Genomic DNA, 16,891 nt, shown 5'->3' with positions numbered 1-16,891 from the left:
AACAGATTCACCACAAGCAAATATACAAGCATTCTATCTGTTCCTTCACACCCCGTCCCAGTTAGGTCTTTGATGGCCTTTGAACCTAATAATGTTGATTAAATGTGGTCTGTAATTCCTCTTGTCTCTGTGTGTTTCCTTGTTTGATTTGTCAGGGCCCGCTGGAGGTGACTCTCTCTCAGCCTACACGGACAGCCAATGGACCAAGCAGGTGAGTCAGAACAGAAATCCTCTGTTTCCTTTGTGTGTCTAAATAAGCTAGGAAGTACAGTATGTGCTATGTGCTATTACAGCTAGAATCTGGGTTTTGTAGACTCTTGTTCATAGGAAAATGTCCACAGCAATAAATGATCTGCAATCTTGTGGCTGAATGCAGACATTCGGGATCATAAGAAAATGGCCCTTGTTGAAGTTCTCTGTCAGTCACTCATTGCTGTGAAAAGGCCCAATTAGTTTATAGGCATTCTAGAAGCTTATCAGAAATTACATCAGCTACACGAATATTAGGCAATGTCTGGAAAGGTGTAATAATTCCCAATAATCATTAACTTCTCATGGAATGTAAAAAGCCCTGCCCTAAGTGACATTATTACTCTGATACCAGGTGTTAGCCGACACTTACATTTACATTTTACATTTTAGTCATTTGGCAGACGCTTTTAATCCAAAGCGATTTACAAGTGCATAGGTTCTACCATAAGTCAGAGCATCACATCCAGAAACTAGCAAAATACACAGGAAATGCTGTTCTAAACATAGTTGTCATCAGAAGTTTATTTATTTATTTATTTATTTATTTTTTGGGGGGGGGGGGTTTAGACAAGGATAGGGATATCAGAAAGGAGGGGCAGGGGAAATCAGGAGGGAGGACTAAGGTAGAGTTTGAAAAGGTGGGTTTTGAGTCTGCGTCGAAATAGGGGGAGGGATTCTGCTGTTCTGACAGTGGTAGGCAGGTCATTCCACCACTGAGGAACCAGAACGGAAAACAGGCGTGAACGTGCAGCTCGACCGCCAGGTGCACGTAGAGAGGGAACCGTAAGGCGACCAGAGCTGGCAGACCGGAGTGGTCTAGCTGGGGAGTAGGGAGTGATCAGGGATTGTATGTAAGGTGGGGCAGTCCCCTTAGCAGCCTGAAATGCCAACACTAGGGCCTTGAAACGGATGTGTGCGGCAATGGGAAGCCAGTGGAGGCCAATGAGAAGCGGGGTGACATGAGCCGACCTGGGCTGATTGGTGATCAGGCGGGCTGCAGCATTCTGGACCAGCTGGAGGGGCTTGATGGCACACGCTGGGAGACCGGGAGACCACTTCAATTAAGGCACTTCAATTAATTTGTACTGTGCTAGCTAAAATTTCATGGATATTGGTTATCATAATGTGGTTCCCTGCTGAAAAGAACTGCTTAAGCTAGGTTTTGAAACAGTTGGTAGCTGGTTAACCAGTTTAGACCAGCGCTCAGCTCGACAAAGGTTTGACATGCTTCGACCAGCTCAAGCTATGTTTTGAAACCGCTGGGAGCTGGTTGCATGTTGCTTTTGCGATTGAACTAAGTTCCCAAGACCTAATCCAGCTCTCCTTGTTGTTCTCAGATGCATATTCTCTCATTGACTCTGTCCCCTCACTAACATAAGGCGTACACAGCCTATGAGACAGTCGAGAGTTGTTAGACTAGTTCACTCTGGCACGGACGTGTGCGCGCACACGGGCGCCCGCTTCCCTTCCCGCAGTCCAGTGACTCAGCCTGGCCGACTGTCTGCTTGGAAGCTGAGATAACGGCACGCAAGATAATGCCCCGGCAGAGGGAGAAATTTCACTATGGCAACAGTGCGGCACACACCACCCTTCTCCATTATCTGGCCCCATACTGGACCTTAATCTCCCTTCTCGCAAACCTCAGAGCACCTAACAACCCCTGCGGAAAAACTCAGACAAATACAAATGAGGAAAAAAGGGTGTGTGGATTTCTCAACCAACTGTAACCCGAAAGAAAGTCAAACAGGAAGGAGAGGGTGATTTGGGGGCTGGTGACAGTTTGTGGGGTGAGATGAGGTCGCGAAAAGGGGGGGGGGGCGCAAAGTGCCCAAAGGGTTTGTGGAGATGGACAGGATGTTAGGCAAGAGGAGGGGGGAGGTGATACAAGGTGACTCAGTACCTCAACACGAACATACGGTAGGAAGGAGTGGTCGGACCAGGCAATTACTGAGGGTGTGTGTATCCCATAACTATTCAAAGAAGAAAGAGAAGACAAGGTCCGGGCTGAACATGATTTACAACTGTCTGCTCGCGGGCATTTTTAAGAAGCTAACTGTAGCTTCAAGGGATATTGCTCTCTGTGCTCAGACAGAGAAAGGTTTGATTCTGTGCATTTTTTAAAGCGATGGAATAGAAGCTTTATGCATCTTGTTATCCTCACCATTTCTGTCCTGTTCTTTTCAAGTCAGAAGATGTCCGTCTGTGAAATGTTAATTTGGCACATACACTCAGTGACTACATTATTATTATCTATTTTAAACTTTTTTGTCTTTTGCTGCTGGAGCATATACACTTCAAGGTCTGACATGCTGTGTGTTCAGAGAGGCTCTTCTGCATACCACATGGTTATTTGAGTTACTGTCGCCTTCCTGTCAGCTTGAACCAGTCTGGCCATTCTCCTTTGAACTCCCATTAACAAGGCATTGTTGTCCACAGAACAACCACTCACTGGATGTCTTTTCTTATTCCCACTATTCTTTATTATCTCTAGAGACTGTTGTGTCTTAAATCCCAGGAGATCGGTTCAGGAAATCAAACCACCCTGTATGGCACCAACAATCATTCCATGGTCAAAGTCACTTAGGTCACATTTCCTCCTCATTCTGATGTTTGGTCTGAACAGCAGCTGAACCTCTTGACCATGTCTGCATGCTTTTATGCATTATATTGCTGCCTCATGATTGGCTTATTAGATATTTGCATTAACAAGCTATGTTTGATTTGCACTTTGTTGTACGATGCTCTGGATAAATGCCTGTAATGTAATGTAAAGGTGTACCTAATAAAGTGAGTATAAGATAAATATGGGAAATATGATCATTCCTCACTTACAAATGGACTTCACAAGTTGCACACACTCTGGGAAGGTCAGAGAAAACCACAGTGAGTCTCCCAAGAGCTCCATGACATAGGTGCTAACAAGCACTGTGGCTAATGCACATTCCCAAAGTACCCAGGGTGAGGATAGTCAGACAGGCACAAATTGCCTGTTGCAGGTTTTCACTTGAGCCGAGAGATGCTGACTATGAGCGAAGTTTCATCTGCATGCCGTTAATCATCCAGGCTAACCAAACCTTAAACCACACAGTGCTTTGACAGGGCTCTGACACCCAGCCAGGTGTTCCTGTCAAAACATAGCCCTGCTAATGGTGTTGGTGAGGGCATGGGCCATTGTCTTGACACTCATGTCTTCGTCTCCCCTCGTCCTTCCTGTTGGCTTTGTTTGCCACGGCTTTACAGAGTGCAGAGAAGCATGTAAGCACAGCCATTGGTAAATTAATAAATCAGGGTTGTGCTCAATTCAGAATTGTAGAATTGATCCTCCACAGGATTTACAGTGTGACGTGCAGGAATTAGTATTGTATTCAATGCAATTCCAAGAAATTCTACCTAATCAAATACAGAAGTTTAATTATACTTGACGTCAGTTTCTATTGTTTTATTGTGTTTGCCAGTTACCAGAGAGTATACAACTTTTCTCTGGAAGAAGAAGAATTATTAGCATTGTGTTTTGTCTTGTATAACCTTCAAGAATATTCACAATTTTTCCAGGGGGAAGTTTTGACATTGGTGCTTATTGCCTCGTGAAACAATGCTGTTATAATAGACCCAGCCTTATGTAATGAATGAGTAATGTTGTTTCTTATTGTGTAAGTTTACTTCACAGCTGACATTACCCATTAACTTTATTTAGCAGATCGTCCTATCCAAAGCGACTTACAACAAAACAATGTACAATGTATGTCTGGATATATATGCAGGCTCTTGATAGGGCCGTCAAATGCATTTGCCAATTTAGCCTTATTAATATGAGCAATACAGTAGCCTACAAACAACATACCCAGACTGGCGTGTTAGGAAGCAAGGAGTAGCCTAATGTTAAAATATCTCTGTACATTAACTATAGACAGTAATCAAGAACCAAAGTGTACATTCTAAATGCATACCCTTAATACATTTATTATAGTCTGCATTGAAGGATACTAGTTTGGTGTGACCGTCTCTTATCACTGGTTTGGTGCTTTTCTAATATTTAGCAAAGCTTAATAAATCCTCGTAATTGGGGCTGTTTTTCTAAAGCTAAATAAAATTTAAAAAGTTCAACCTGCCGACTAAGATGATGTTTGTTGTTTTTTTTTGTAATACAACAAAAGATGGTCCAGCATCGTGGGAATTAAACTTGTTAGTGGCTATATCATAAGCTAAGCCAAGGATGTTCTGCATTATTAAATCTAGCTAGCAAGCAAATTTGTTAATTTGGGAACTGATATGTTAATTTATAAGTTACCTGGTTAAATCTTAGCGGCACATAGTAGCCTACATCTTACTTTTTTAAATGATACAACTATGTTGTTGCTATGAAATGAATACAATACGTTTAATTGTTAGTTAGCTATGTTACTGTCCACACATTATGCTTAAGGATAAGCTAGTGACTAAGGCAAGCAAGATCGTGTAGCGCATAGTCCAGCTATTTCATGACCACTAACTAAATAAATAAATATTTAAAAATTGAATAAATTACTTACCATTACATGCTAGATCTGTGACGGAAACTCGGTATTGAAAACAATTCTGGCTGCTAGCAGTTGGTCTAGAACCCCCCTTGCGGCTGACACATTATACTACAGTGTATCGACAAAGGCGTAGACGGACACTTACTGTTTTTCCACCTTATTCATTAAAATGACAGCGTTGCAAATTGTGGGAAGACAAAATATTATTGCAAAAAAAAGGCATCCAGTCATAATAGTCTTGGAGGTCAAACAGCTAGGACTGCCCTGGGATATGCTGTCTTTAATCAATGCATTTCTATATCCACTATGGGGATATAGACAATTGGGGATCATTGTTTGCCATTCACATCCCTTTAGCAAAGCACCAACTTATTTGTGTGCTGGAAACTCAAAACCAAAATGATTAAATATAAAAATGGGAAATTTATGATTCAATCATAGAAATGCCTTCTTAAAGCTTGATGTTAAAGCAGAAATTGTTTGCCTTGCAGTTTTGTCACTTATTTGGTCTGTCTCTTGCTCTGTCTCTCTCTCCCTCTCTCACTGTATGCTTCCAGAAGCATTCCTTAGCAGTCCCCTTGAGTAAACAGATTATTTTTAGACAGGAGGTCATATACTCTTAATCACTAGATTCCCGCTTTCCCACCATCTGAAGCAGAGGTCTGTCTAATCCCTTGGGTATGAAGGGAGGTCTAGCAAGGATTTGGGTTATTTCTTATTTTCTGTCCTCTTGGGTTTCCAGTAGAGGACCTACAATGGCAAACATGGAACTGTAAATATACACAAGAACACTCTGCAGCCTTCAGTTTCAACAAATGTTCATGCTGATTGCTGGTGGATTAGTGTTTTGGCAAAGTACTCTCCTGAACCAGCCGTCTTCTTTAAGAGGGACAATGAACTTAGACACCTTAGCCTGAATATCTTTGTCAATGTACTATGCTGTCTCAAAGGTCTCAGTCTGTCACTTTTGCTTTAAAGCAAATCCCCTGCAGTGGAGTCTTTGTATTCTGTGCTTTTTTCAGGCACATAATTAGAATCTCCCCCATTGAATGTGACCAGGCTAAAATCAATGGAGTATTGACAGCACTTGCCACAGGCGTGCCTGGTAGTGGAGCCTGACTTTATGGTTCGCTGCTCACATTCAGTCTCTCCTCCGCGGATATCGACACTGTCTAGAATGCAAAGTGCTGCTATCTACCGTGTATTAGCCTTTGCTCCTTTGCTACACAATAATATTAAAATGCAGCCTGGCTCAAAAGAACGCTGGGTCAGACGATCATGTGTCCTATTAAGGTACATATATGGCATTTTTGACCAGTTAAGGACCACAAGTTTGTCAAATAGTGAGTCTGTCCTCTCTGTCCCTCATGGGAAAAATTGGCAAAGGAATATCTGCCCTGCCAGAGCATTTGCTCTGAGCAGCTGAGCTTTGTCCATCAACCAGTAGATAAAAGGCTACCTTTAGTTGCATATGGGAAGTATAGGAGCATGTGCAGTGAGCTCCAGAATTATTGGCAAAAATACTGTAAACTAAACAATGTAATTATTGACTTGATAAACTTCAACCATTTTCAGTCACATTTATTTCCCACCGGCAATAAATTCGGCACCCTTGGTTTAATACTTTGCGCAAACACCCCTGGCAAAGATGACAGTTTTGTTCATTGTGCTCAATAAGGGCTGACTTTCCGCCACCCTTCCAAAGAGTTTGTTGGTATGGAGGTGCCATTTTATGGTTCTTTTTGAGTCTTGGTAACTCCACGATGCAACCAATCTCTGTAATTTCTTAACTTTGGTTCTTTATGGCCTTCCTCACCATCTTCAACTGTCCATGGGGACAACATGCACTTGCGTCCTCTTCCTGGCAAGTTTGCAATCATTCCATGTGTTACATTTTTTTTCATTATTGCCCTTACAGTGCTAATTGGTATGTTTAACAGTTGTATTTTTTGTACCCATTACCAGATTTCTGATGGTCAGTTTCCATCTGCGTCTGCTTGTTAACTCATTTTTATACACTCGTGAAACAGGAAGTGATGCACAATATAGTGGCACAATATAGTTCCTTTTGACTGAGATTATCTAAATTAAGTAAAATTGTATTGCCAATTTCACTTTGTTAGACAAAATGAGATTTCTTAATAAAAACATTGAAACATGAGTAAATGTATTGAAATGAAAGTATACAGTATTCTCATGTTTGAACATAACATATATATTATCATCTGTGTTGTTTATTATTTGCAGCCTTTTTTGTCAAGGTTGCCAATAATTCTGGGACCCACTGTATATTTACATTTGCTCATACGAAATAATTCTTAATTTCCTCCTCTCTGTTGGCTACTCATGTTCCTGCACTCACAGGTGGTTCTGCTTAGCATTGAGCGGCAACACGGCATTGAACTCCCATCTGGACCACAGTTTTCCATGTATTCTGTTTCACTTCCGTTAACAAAATAAAAGCTTTACTTTTTTTGCTTTTCCCTTTGACAGGACATTTTTACTTTGGAATCTAGCCATTTTTGGCAATTACACTACTGATGTGTCCTTTGATGGCACATACATTCACAACTTAGGGACACGTTGCTTTTTACTGGAGCAACCCTATTTGCCAAAAAAGAGCTTGAAGTAAGTGAAAGCTTGGAATATGAAAGCATAACATCTACTTGATCTGCTTTTTTTTGCCAAAAGTTTGTGGTGCCTTTCTTTGAAATGGAGAGATATGAAGGAAAGCCGACGGGGTCAAAAGGCACGCGGGCTTTTGTGAAGGAGCCGTTGTTTTTGCGAGGGCCCGTTTCCTGGTGTTGGGCCTCAGGGGTGTCATTGGGACAAAGAGCTCACGGTTTCCTCTGTCCCATTATTCCAGTAGTCTGATCCCTGTGTCAAATTGTTTCCTGCATACTGCTCACAGGAAGCCTCTGCTGAGGGCCTCGGTCACAGCCATTGCTGGGGATGCTGGGAAGGGAGGGGCGGGAGTCGGGACAGCTGTGGAGGCCTGAGAGGTTCATCTGTTTGTCTGCCAACACATATCTGCCCTGGACCTCAGTCTCCCTCTCCCTGACCCAAAACCTGCTGTCCTTTCCCCTGTGGACACACAGTAGCAAAGAGCGGGTCTTTTTTTGCGTAGTAGCTAACTGTCAAATTCTACGTCTTTCTTGAGTGCTGTCCTAATATGCTACACTAAAATAATTCCAGCCTGCTCTCTTTAGATTTTGCACACTTTGGCACCAGGCACGGAAACTGGACAGTCAAATTATCATTGAAATACATACGCATGGTTTGCTGTAATTAAGTCGAAGCAATTAGTTACTCCCCAGCATGTATTTTCCTTCTGCCTGCTTTCTTCACAGAATGTACCACCCAAGCCTTTTTTTGAAAAAACCCATGGTGTGTCCTGTCTTTATAATTATGGTTTCTTCCTTTTGCCTAGCAGACGCCCGTATTCATAGAGGCTCACAATTACATATTGTTTCCTTGACCTTAGCACAGTGGTAAAAAGTAGCTAGGCAACGCTGGTCCTGTAATTGGTCACTGAAGTTGAAGTTCATGATTATACAGGCTGTGCGGAATGAAAGGTCTCGCCTTGCCACTCAGGTGGGAGTTCAGATCCCACTCGTGATTCCGCTCAGGGTTTTCAAAAGTGCCCTCAAGGCCTTTTTAGGAAGAGAACCTGTCTCGGCCAGATATATTTGGCTGCATGAGTCACTATTCATATCCCAGAACAGCCGAGGCACCTGGGCTGAATTAGAGTTTATTCAAGATAGATGCAAAATATGCACATGATACGAATATTCTATCGGTTCTGCTGTCTGCCTATATATATTAGGACTATATATCATCTGAGGGACCAATGGCATTAAATAAGTCTAATGAAAATGTGCAATACATTTTCATTTGTAGTAACTGTGGTATGAAAGCAAACAAAAGGCACTTGAGGCTGTTCTATATTCACAATGCAGGACAGGCATGTTAAATACCATTGATCTGTGACTATATTCACAATATACAGTGGGGCTTTATTCTTGATTTAGCTTTGTACTTTGTACAATTTTATATTTGTAACAAAACAATTCACATGTGAAAATTGCAGCACTATTTATACATGTTCCAGGGTGCTATAAATGAGGAAAACGATATTTCACAGGTGTTTCTGATGTGTCAGATGTCAGATGTGTTTTGCTCCCTTGTTGCAGGTATTTGTGACCTTACAGTATCTAGGCCTCCTTCCAATCACCTATTGTTTTACTTTCCTTGCTTTTCCAACTGCTAGCTCCACCCATTGTGAGAGGTGAGAAAAAGATTTGGGTGATATATGTGTTTGATAACCTTTTTCCCCTAAAAGTAATGTTATACTATTTTAAATGCTCAGTTTTTTTTATAATGTCCCATTTGTCTGGAATGGCAGTACTACATAAAGCTTTATAGTGTGTGGTGGTGTATTGGGTTGGAGTGCGGTTGGTGGGAACTGCGATTGTCCGTCTGGACAAGTGTCCTGCTTTCTGTTGTCACTCTTGTCTGTAGGTCATTTGGCAGGAGAAAAGCAAATAAACTTTGGAAGCGTTGACGCAAGTAAGAATCCCACAGAGAGAGGGGCCGAGGATTATGCATATCCCAAGATAACTTTCCCAAAAAACTTCAGCTGTCATTGATGATATGAACAATGCATTTTTACTCTGGCACTTTTAATATTTATTCTCTCAAAATATCTCTATATATTGCTACTGCTAGAGAAGTATCCCTTCAACTGGATATAACCACCCATATTCAGGGAGGCAAATTTCTGATCCAGCAAAATCACAGAAATTAGATTAATAAATCATATGAGAGTCGGTGGCGTTTCAAATGACAAACTAATCTTGGTGTTCTTATAAACAGGCCCCACGATCAAAAAGTTTTCCATAGCCAGTTGGTAGGACTGTGTGAACAAGTGTGTTGAATGGCTTTCATTGATTGAATGTAATGACCATTGCATTGGGTAAAAAGCAAACCCTTAAACAGATCTTCTGTAACTTAATCCCTTTCAGTTAAATTGTGTTTTTGTTGCACCTGGTCAAATGGCTGGCTGAAAGAATGACCCAGTGAGCTTGCTAGCTAAATAGCTACGCTCAGCTAACTTGCTAGATAGTCCAGTCAGCTTTTTAAATATATGGGCAAGCCTAACCGTGATAGTTTTCCCCATTAAAAAAATAAGAAATACCCAGACAAAACCTTTCAGCCTTGCCAGCTGTTTCTAGATTGTGTTGCCAGTAACAATACATTACTTGAATGTTCATTCACCTAAATTCGGAGATTACATTGCGACAAGCCATAAAGCTAAGTCTGGAACAGAGACTAGTGAAGTGATAATCAGACACAATAAAAAAAAGCATCAGCAGTTTGTTTGGTATGTCAGCGTGTGTCTGGGGATGCATAGGTAGAAAAGGGACCATTTGGGGAAGTGCTAGGTTTGCTCCCCCCAGAATGTGCTGTGTAGTGAGATGGGTGTGGCATTGGTCTCTCTGATATGTAGATTGCGCTCCCCGTGGTATCATTAGTGCCACTTATGCTTAGCATCTCCCACCCGTGACAAATATGTGAATGGCAGTCCCTGTCTGTCTAGGCAGCTGCCTTAATTAAAGACTAATGCAAATCCAGATTCGCAAATCTACCTTGCACATATGCTCAAATACAGGCTCACACACTTCAGCCTGGCACACGCGTGCATACACAAACACACTATTTCTCTGTTATTTCCACAAATTTCTCCTTGTGCCTCCTGACCATGACATCCTTACTTAATTACTAAACTTTTATATTATGTTAAATGCATTCAGCCCTACCTCATGGCTTCTCATTTTGTGAGATTGTGCAGGTTAGAGCAGACCTGGGTCAAATATTCAATTGTTTTGGATTCAAATACTTTTCTACACTTTATGAAGCTAGTGTATTGGAACCTACACAATAAACTGATTACCTATTTGACCTGGGTAGTGTTTTGTGCCTTTCCTCTCCACAATGTACCATGGTAATAAAGCGACAGTACTAACTGTGATCAACCCCACAACTAAAACACAGCTGACATGCGTCTAGCATTGCATTTTCTCAAAATGAACAGTTGCAGGATATGCAGACATATGGAAACCCAATTGGACTGAATTAGCCTTTTACCTACTAAATGAATACCAAAGCAGATCAATGGTCAAAAGAGATTAGGGCCTCTCCATTTCCTGGAATCATCTCAAAGGAAGGAAGTGAGGAAGGTAATGTTTGGTAGTTAATTAAGCAAGCCTTGTATATTGCGTCCAAAAATAGGAAAGGGATTAATCGAATGGTTGAGCAGAAATCTCATAAATGAAACAAGTGGGGCTTGGTGGAGACTGGTCTGCATTTCAAATGCTTCTGTGAGAAGATGTTTCTCCACGCAAATTAAATCCTGTTTTTGTCTTCATGTATTTTTTTGGAAGCGTCACAGCCCCGATTGTTGTTTTTGTGGGAGTCTCATGGCTTCACAGTTCAGAAACTCACAATACTTTCCTTGTCCAGCCAGGACTTCAGAAACTGCCTTGTCTGTCATTTACTCATCAATCCCTCTCCAGAGTGCATCAGCTTGCTTGCTATCTTCACCAACTGTATCTTGTAAGAATGAAATCCTGACAATACAGCACAATACAATACACAACTTTTGTTACATTTGACAATTGCAACTTAAGATGCACATCTATCGCTTGGTTGACCTTTTCACCTGGACATCAAAATTTTTTTTTTTTCTTTAGCAAAGCTGACGAGCCAGTCCCTTGGTATTGTGTTATGTTTGTTGGCTGTGACTTGGTCAGCATCTGTGTTTCATGTTTATTTTCAGGTCCAGGCGTTGGCAGCTAAACCTATATGGCAGAGCCAAGCTGTGTAAAGAGCTTTGTATGTCTGTGGCAGGACTTTGGAGAGGTAATTGTAAGATAGAAAGTTTTAAAGCTTCCCTTTTTTTTTTTTTTTTTTAGCATTTCAGATGTCCCAGACGAAATGAGGAGCCTCATCATCGAGAAGAGCAAGATGGGGTTTGATGAGGACCCAGAACTGGTTGTCAAAGGTATAGCTGATGTTTTCTACAGTTTTAACATTCAGGAAGGTGTTCACTACACTGTTCAAAACACTGCTGTTCTCGCCTACATTTGCCTTTCATGTGTCATTGTATAGGCTACAAAATGATTACATCAATAAATCTTAGACATATGTACAATACATTTGTTGGACCTATTGTATATATTGTCTCAGCAGCTACTCCAAGATTGCAGAAATACCAAAGAAAAGGGTCTTCACACCATACCTTCTGAAAAGAAGATAATCAGAGTTATATTTTACTGCTGGAAGCCAGAAATGTAAAGCTTGTAAACTTGTATCTTTGTCTAGTCCCTTAGGACCTCAGTTTTCTCATGCTTTAGTTTCAAGGACTTAATAATCATCCAGGGGGTAGTATATATTGTATAGAGAGAAATGCAACAGAGCCATGGTCAACCCTTGTAGAACAACCAAGGTGATATCAGTGTGTCACATCCCAGCTCCAAGCCAAGATATTAAAATGCAGACACTTCCCCAGCATATATTCTTTAGCAATTAATATACGTTTACATAAATATTTGCTGTATAATCTCTCCTTCCCTCTTGCCTGTTTTCATGTAAAATGGTGTAATATGAGGTTAAGGTGTACACTGAACTGACTCTGAGGCATACTTGTGTGGTGTTCATTGACAGCCAGACAGCTCCTGCATGATGTGGGTATTGACTGTCCCAACTAAAAAAGCATAATTACAATCAGGCACTTAGTCTTTGGTCTGGATTTTCAGTAAAACCCAATCCTCCATTTTGGAGTAATGCAGAGTCGGTGAGAACTACGAGGCAGCTAAAACTCTCACAGCCCCATCTTTACACTGGCAGCAGACCAGACACAATTTCCATTCTAGTGACCATTAAAAACATTGTCCATTAAATATTTTCAAATTTAGCTTTCGGGTTCAATGGAATGAATGAATGGTTGGCATTTATATAGCGCCTTTATCCAAAGTGCTGTACAATTGATGCTTCTCATTCACCCATTCATACACACACTCATGGCGATTGGCTGCTATGCAAGGCGCCGACCAGCTCGTCAGGAGCATTTGGGGGTTAGGTGTCTTGCTCAGGGACACTTTGACACTGCCCGGGCGGGGGATCGAACCGGCAACCCTCCGACTGCCAGACAACTGCTCTTACTGCCTGAGCCATGTCGCCCCAAGAGAAAAATTTCAATTTTGCCTGGATATTCAGATGTTCTTATTTAAATGGAAATTGTAACGGGATAAACCCCTTGAGAGGTATCCTCTTGTTTTCGAGGGGGTCCGAAACAAATAATTACAGCACAAACAGAACAATCCAATACACAACAATGACAGAAAAGACACAAACAAGTACAAAACAACACGACAGGGAAAACAATTTACAACCTTCGATATAAACATAAAAAGGAAAAGAGAAGAAAATTAAAGAAAAGGGATCAACATAAACAATCAGATTTTTCATGAGAAAACTGAATATTTTTAAATGCATGAAAAGATGATAGCAAATGGATATTAGCAGGTAACTTATTCCAGTCAGAGGGAGTCTGAAACATGAAAGCTTTTTTTCCAACTTCCTTTGAGACTAAGGGGACAGTACAGAGAGCCTGCTCGGAGCCTCTAAGTGCAGAGGTAGATATGTAGGTAACAAATTGTTTCAGGCAGTAAGGATAGTCAAAGTTAATACATTTAACAATAAATTGGTACCAGTGATATTGATGTCTTTTATCTAGAGGGAGCCACCTGAGTGTGTCTAACATTGTACAATGATGTGTAAAAAAGGAACAACCTAATGTAAACCTACAGAGCCTGTTCTAAGTAACATCTAGCTGGAGATCAGTTTTGGAAGCATTCTGGTATACAATGTCAGCACAGTCAATTATTGGTAAAATTAGTTGTAAAACGAGTCTTTTTCTGACATTAGATGTACAGCAGTGCCTGGAGCGATACAGAACACCAACACCAAAACTAACTTTTGTCATTACATGATCAATGTGTGGTTTAAAGGTAAGTCCAGAGTTGATCCACACACCAAGATATTTTATTATATCAACTTTCTGAAGAGCTCTACCATCATTGTAAGTTAAAACCAGAGTTAGATTTGGAGTTGAGGTTCTGTCTCACAGCAAAAATCATTGAATATGTTTTTGTTTGATTGAGTAGTATTTAGGAGGGCTTTTTTTGTCTAGCATTCTACCATTGGGGAAATGGTTCATCTTTCATGTGTCGAACGATAGAATGTTGAGTTATTACCTCCTCAGTTTCCTTGTTGCAAGTTCGGTTTCATTTGTGCTTTACGGACAGATCAAGGCACACCTGCTAGGCGAGTTATTGTGAGTAAGCTGGTGATGCTTCTGGGCTTGTGCCCTGCCCTCACAACGAACCAGCTGTCCCAATGCAGTGTGGGATAGGTGCAGAGGTAGTGGTGTTTGACACACAGACACAGCTGGATTCCTCAATGCAAAACCCTGAGGTGTGTGGATTCCAACTGCTCGACAATGGCGGTGATCTGCTTTTGAACTCTGAGCAGTCTCTCTAAAGTAAAATACGGCACCTCAGCTCAAAGTTCACAATATATTTGGTGCATTGAAATAGTCCCACATAGCCCTCTTTGCTTGCAACTGTGAACGTTACACATAATGCATTTCATAGCCAGTCCAGCTGTGCTGAGCTTCTTCTCACACAAATCATACGTTAAAAGAATTTTAAAACAATTCTTTAAAATGGCAGCAAAATCAGGTTAAAATGATAAAATATAAGCTGACATGGGTCAGCACAGCAACAATGCAGATCTAGGAAGGCTGCTAAGAAGCTGAAGCAAGGTAAGTCTGTACAGTACAGTCATTGGGAGGGATAATAAGTGACCACATTCCATTCTCTACTGAGTCTAGACACCTCTCTAGCCTCTGGAAGATTAGTCGAGTGACCATACTCATTGGCATCCGTCCTTGTTTATTACTGCTCAGATGTGGTGCATATGGAATTCCAAAGATTTTTTTTCTTCTGCATGGGGAAATTTAATTGAATTAATTATTAATGTCCCTATTCATGACCTTGTTGACATCAATGTCCAGGGATTGCCTTGGCCACAGTGCTGGGATCACTCGTCTGATTTTTCATGTGCCCTGCTTGGTAACTTTGCACCATAGACAGTGTGGCTCCATAAAAACACACTATCCCGATAAGTCACACGGACTCCTTTCCAGGAAATGTGCCAAATGCAAATAATCCTGTCGGCAGCGTGTTTGAGGCACCTATGAAGCTGTAAGTTAAGTTGCCACACAAAGGAAAGAAACTCAGAACAGCATTTATGAACGGCCTGCACACCTAACCTACCACACAACCAAACGCACTCCCAGCCTCCATATTCAGGTAGAAGGTTCCAGAGAAGGATGGAGAGAACAGCTAGAACATTATTATTGCTGAGTGATGAAACGTATCATATCTTCATTGGATCAATGTTGTGTTCATTGCTGTAGATTTCTCTGCCATTGCAGTTGCAACCCATGTGGAAGTCATTATTCCTCCATTAACGACAATTACAATCAGGAGTTTGAGAACAACCCCCAAAAAGGTTGTGTTTGTCCTGTGAACGTCTGCCTGGAGATCTACCCGTCTCCTTCATTTGCCTCCATATTTGAAGCACACTGTCACAAACTGATACTCCCATGTAAAGGCCAGATTGCATTTTACTTTTAGAACGGTATGATAATCCTGCCATGTTTAGTATCATGGCAGATTAATCAATTTTTCTTGGACAAGCTGAAAAAAGCACGGCTGTCTTGGCATGCGTATAATTGGCAAAATACTCTCACTCATTTTACTGAGAGCCCAAAGAAAACAGAAATGTTTTTTTAAGACTTTGATGTAAACGCCGCCTCGATGGTGGGGGTAGGGCTGCGGGGTGAAAAGTCACAAATGAAACAAATTAACGGTGAGCCTGGGCTCCCCAGGGAGACATTAGCAGGCGGTGAGAGAGAATCCAGATGGAGAGTCGATGGAGGTCTGGGGATCCTCACTACAGGCAGCTGTGCTCTCTCTGCCACAGTTAAAAGCCTCTGAAAATAGCATCAGCCACCAAACTGCCTTAACCCCTTCTGTGAACGTGCACACACACACACGCACACACAGACACTCACACTGCAACAAACGCACTCAGGAGGCCATACATTTTACTGTGCATTCCTTTTAGGAGTACCCTTCACAAATATTACAAATAGTATTACTTTTTGTGAATGTTAGCTCTACAGTATTTTCCAAAATAGCAGTAGCATTCTACAGTAATACATTAACAAGTAATACAGATGGTACATATAAGTACCACTGGGAATGTGAGCAGGTTTTGGTTTAATAATGCACAGGTCATCATGTCTGACATATCAGACACAGACATGCTGTGGACATAGCGTCACTTTGCCATTGGGTCCTTGTCATTCCTCAAGCTACTTTCAGGTCCCAGACTCTGTAGTTTAGTCTGCAATCAAGGCTGATCTGTGGGTCCCCTCCCCCATTCTTTTCTCAGTTTATACTGGGTGACTGCCTACATTTGTTGTCTCTTTCCCTGGCATTCAAGACAGGAGATGAACTGGAGATAGCTTGCTTGGTGAACATCGATCCCCCTTTCCCCCTCACCGTACACTCCTCCACCCCCTCAGTGTGCAAAGTCAACATCCGCTAAACCGTACTTTCTCCCGGCAGGGGTTTATCCAAAGCTCCACGTACACCCCTACCCCCACCACTTCTCCTTTGGGATGCTATGGCTGACCCTCTTTCTGACATGTACTTTTAGCTTAGTCGAGGGAGTAATGTTTCGAGGTTCACAGTAAGCAGATGTTCAGCCAATGGACCGGCATAGAGAAACTTATGAGATTGAGGTCTCACTCTCTCCGCAAAAGACTGAAGTGGATTAATGTTGATATTTTAAAAAGGGAAGTAGTGAGGCACAAGGATTTTGGAAACATATCTAGTAGTTGGGAAGAGAAAAGTTCTCTGAGCATTGAGATCATTTTATTATATACACTGTACTGACTGTAATGACCATAATTATTGCTTACCATA

The 16,891-nt window shown here is 41.5% G+C and overlaps 1 protein-coding gene across 4 annotated transcripts in view; it reads left to right on the top strand.

Annotated features, from left to right (window-relative positions):
- Positions 1-16,891, top strand: part of plekhh3 (pleckstrin homology, MyTH4 and FERM domain containing H3) — a 43,499-nt gene that overhangs the window by 9,696 nt on the left and 16,912 nt on the right. For all 4 annotated transcript variants that reach the window (XM_061231929.1, XM_061231930.1, XM_061231927.1 and 1 more), the window contains exons 2-3: positions 156-211; positions 11,744-11,832. In XM_061231929.1, coding sequence (XP_061087913.1) covers positions 156-211; positions 11,744-11,832 — 145 coding nt within the window. The remainder of the gene's footprint in view (positions 1-155; positions 212-11,743; positions 11,833-16,891) is intronic.

The sequence above is a fragment of the Conger conger genome, chromosome 2, assembly GCF_963514075.1.
Source record: "Conger conger chromosome 2, fConCon1.1, whole genome shotgun sequence".
Classification (NCBI taxonomy): Eukaryota; Metazoa; Chordata; class Actinopteri; order Anguilliformes; family Congridae; genus Conger; species Conger conger.
The sequence above is the reverse complement of the archived record's forward strand: the minus strand, read 5'-3'. Positions and strand labels throughout refer to the sequence as shown.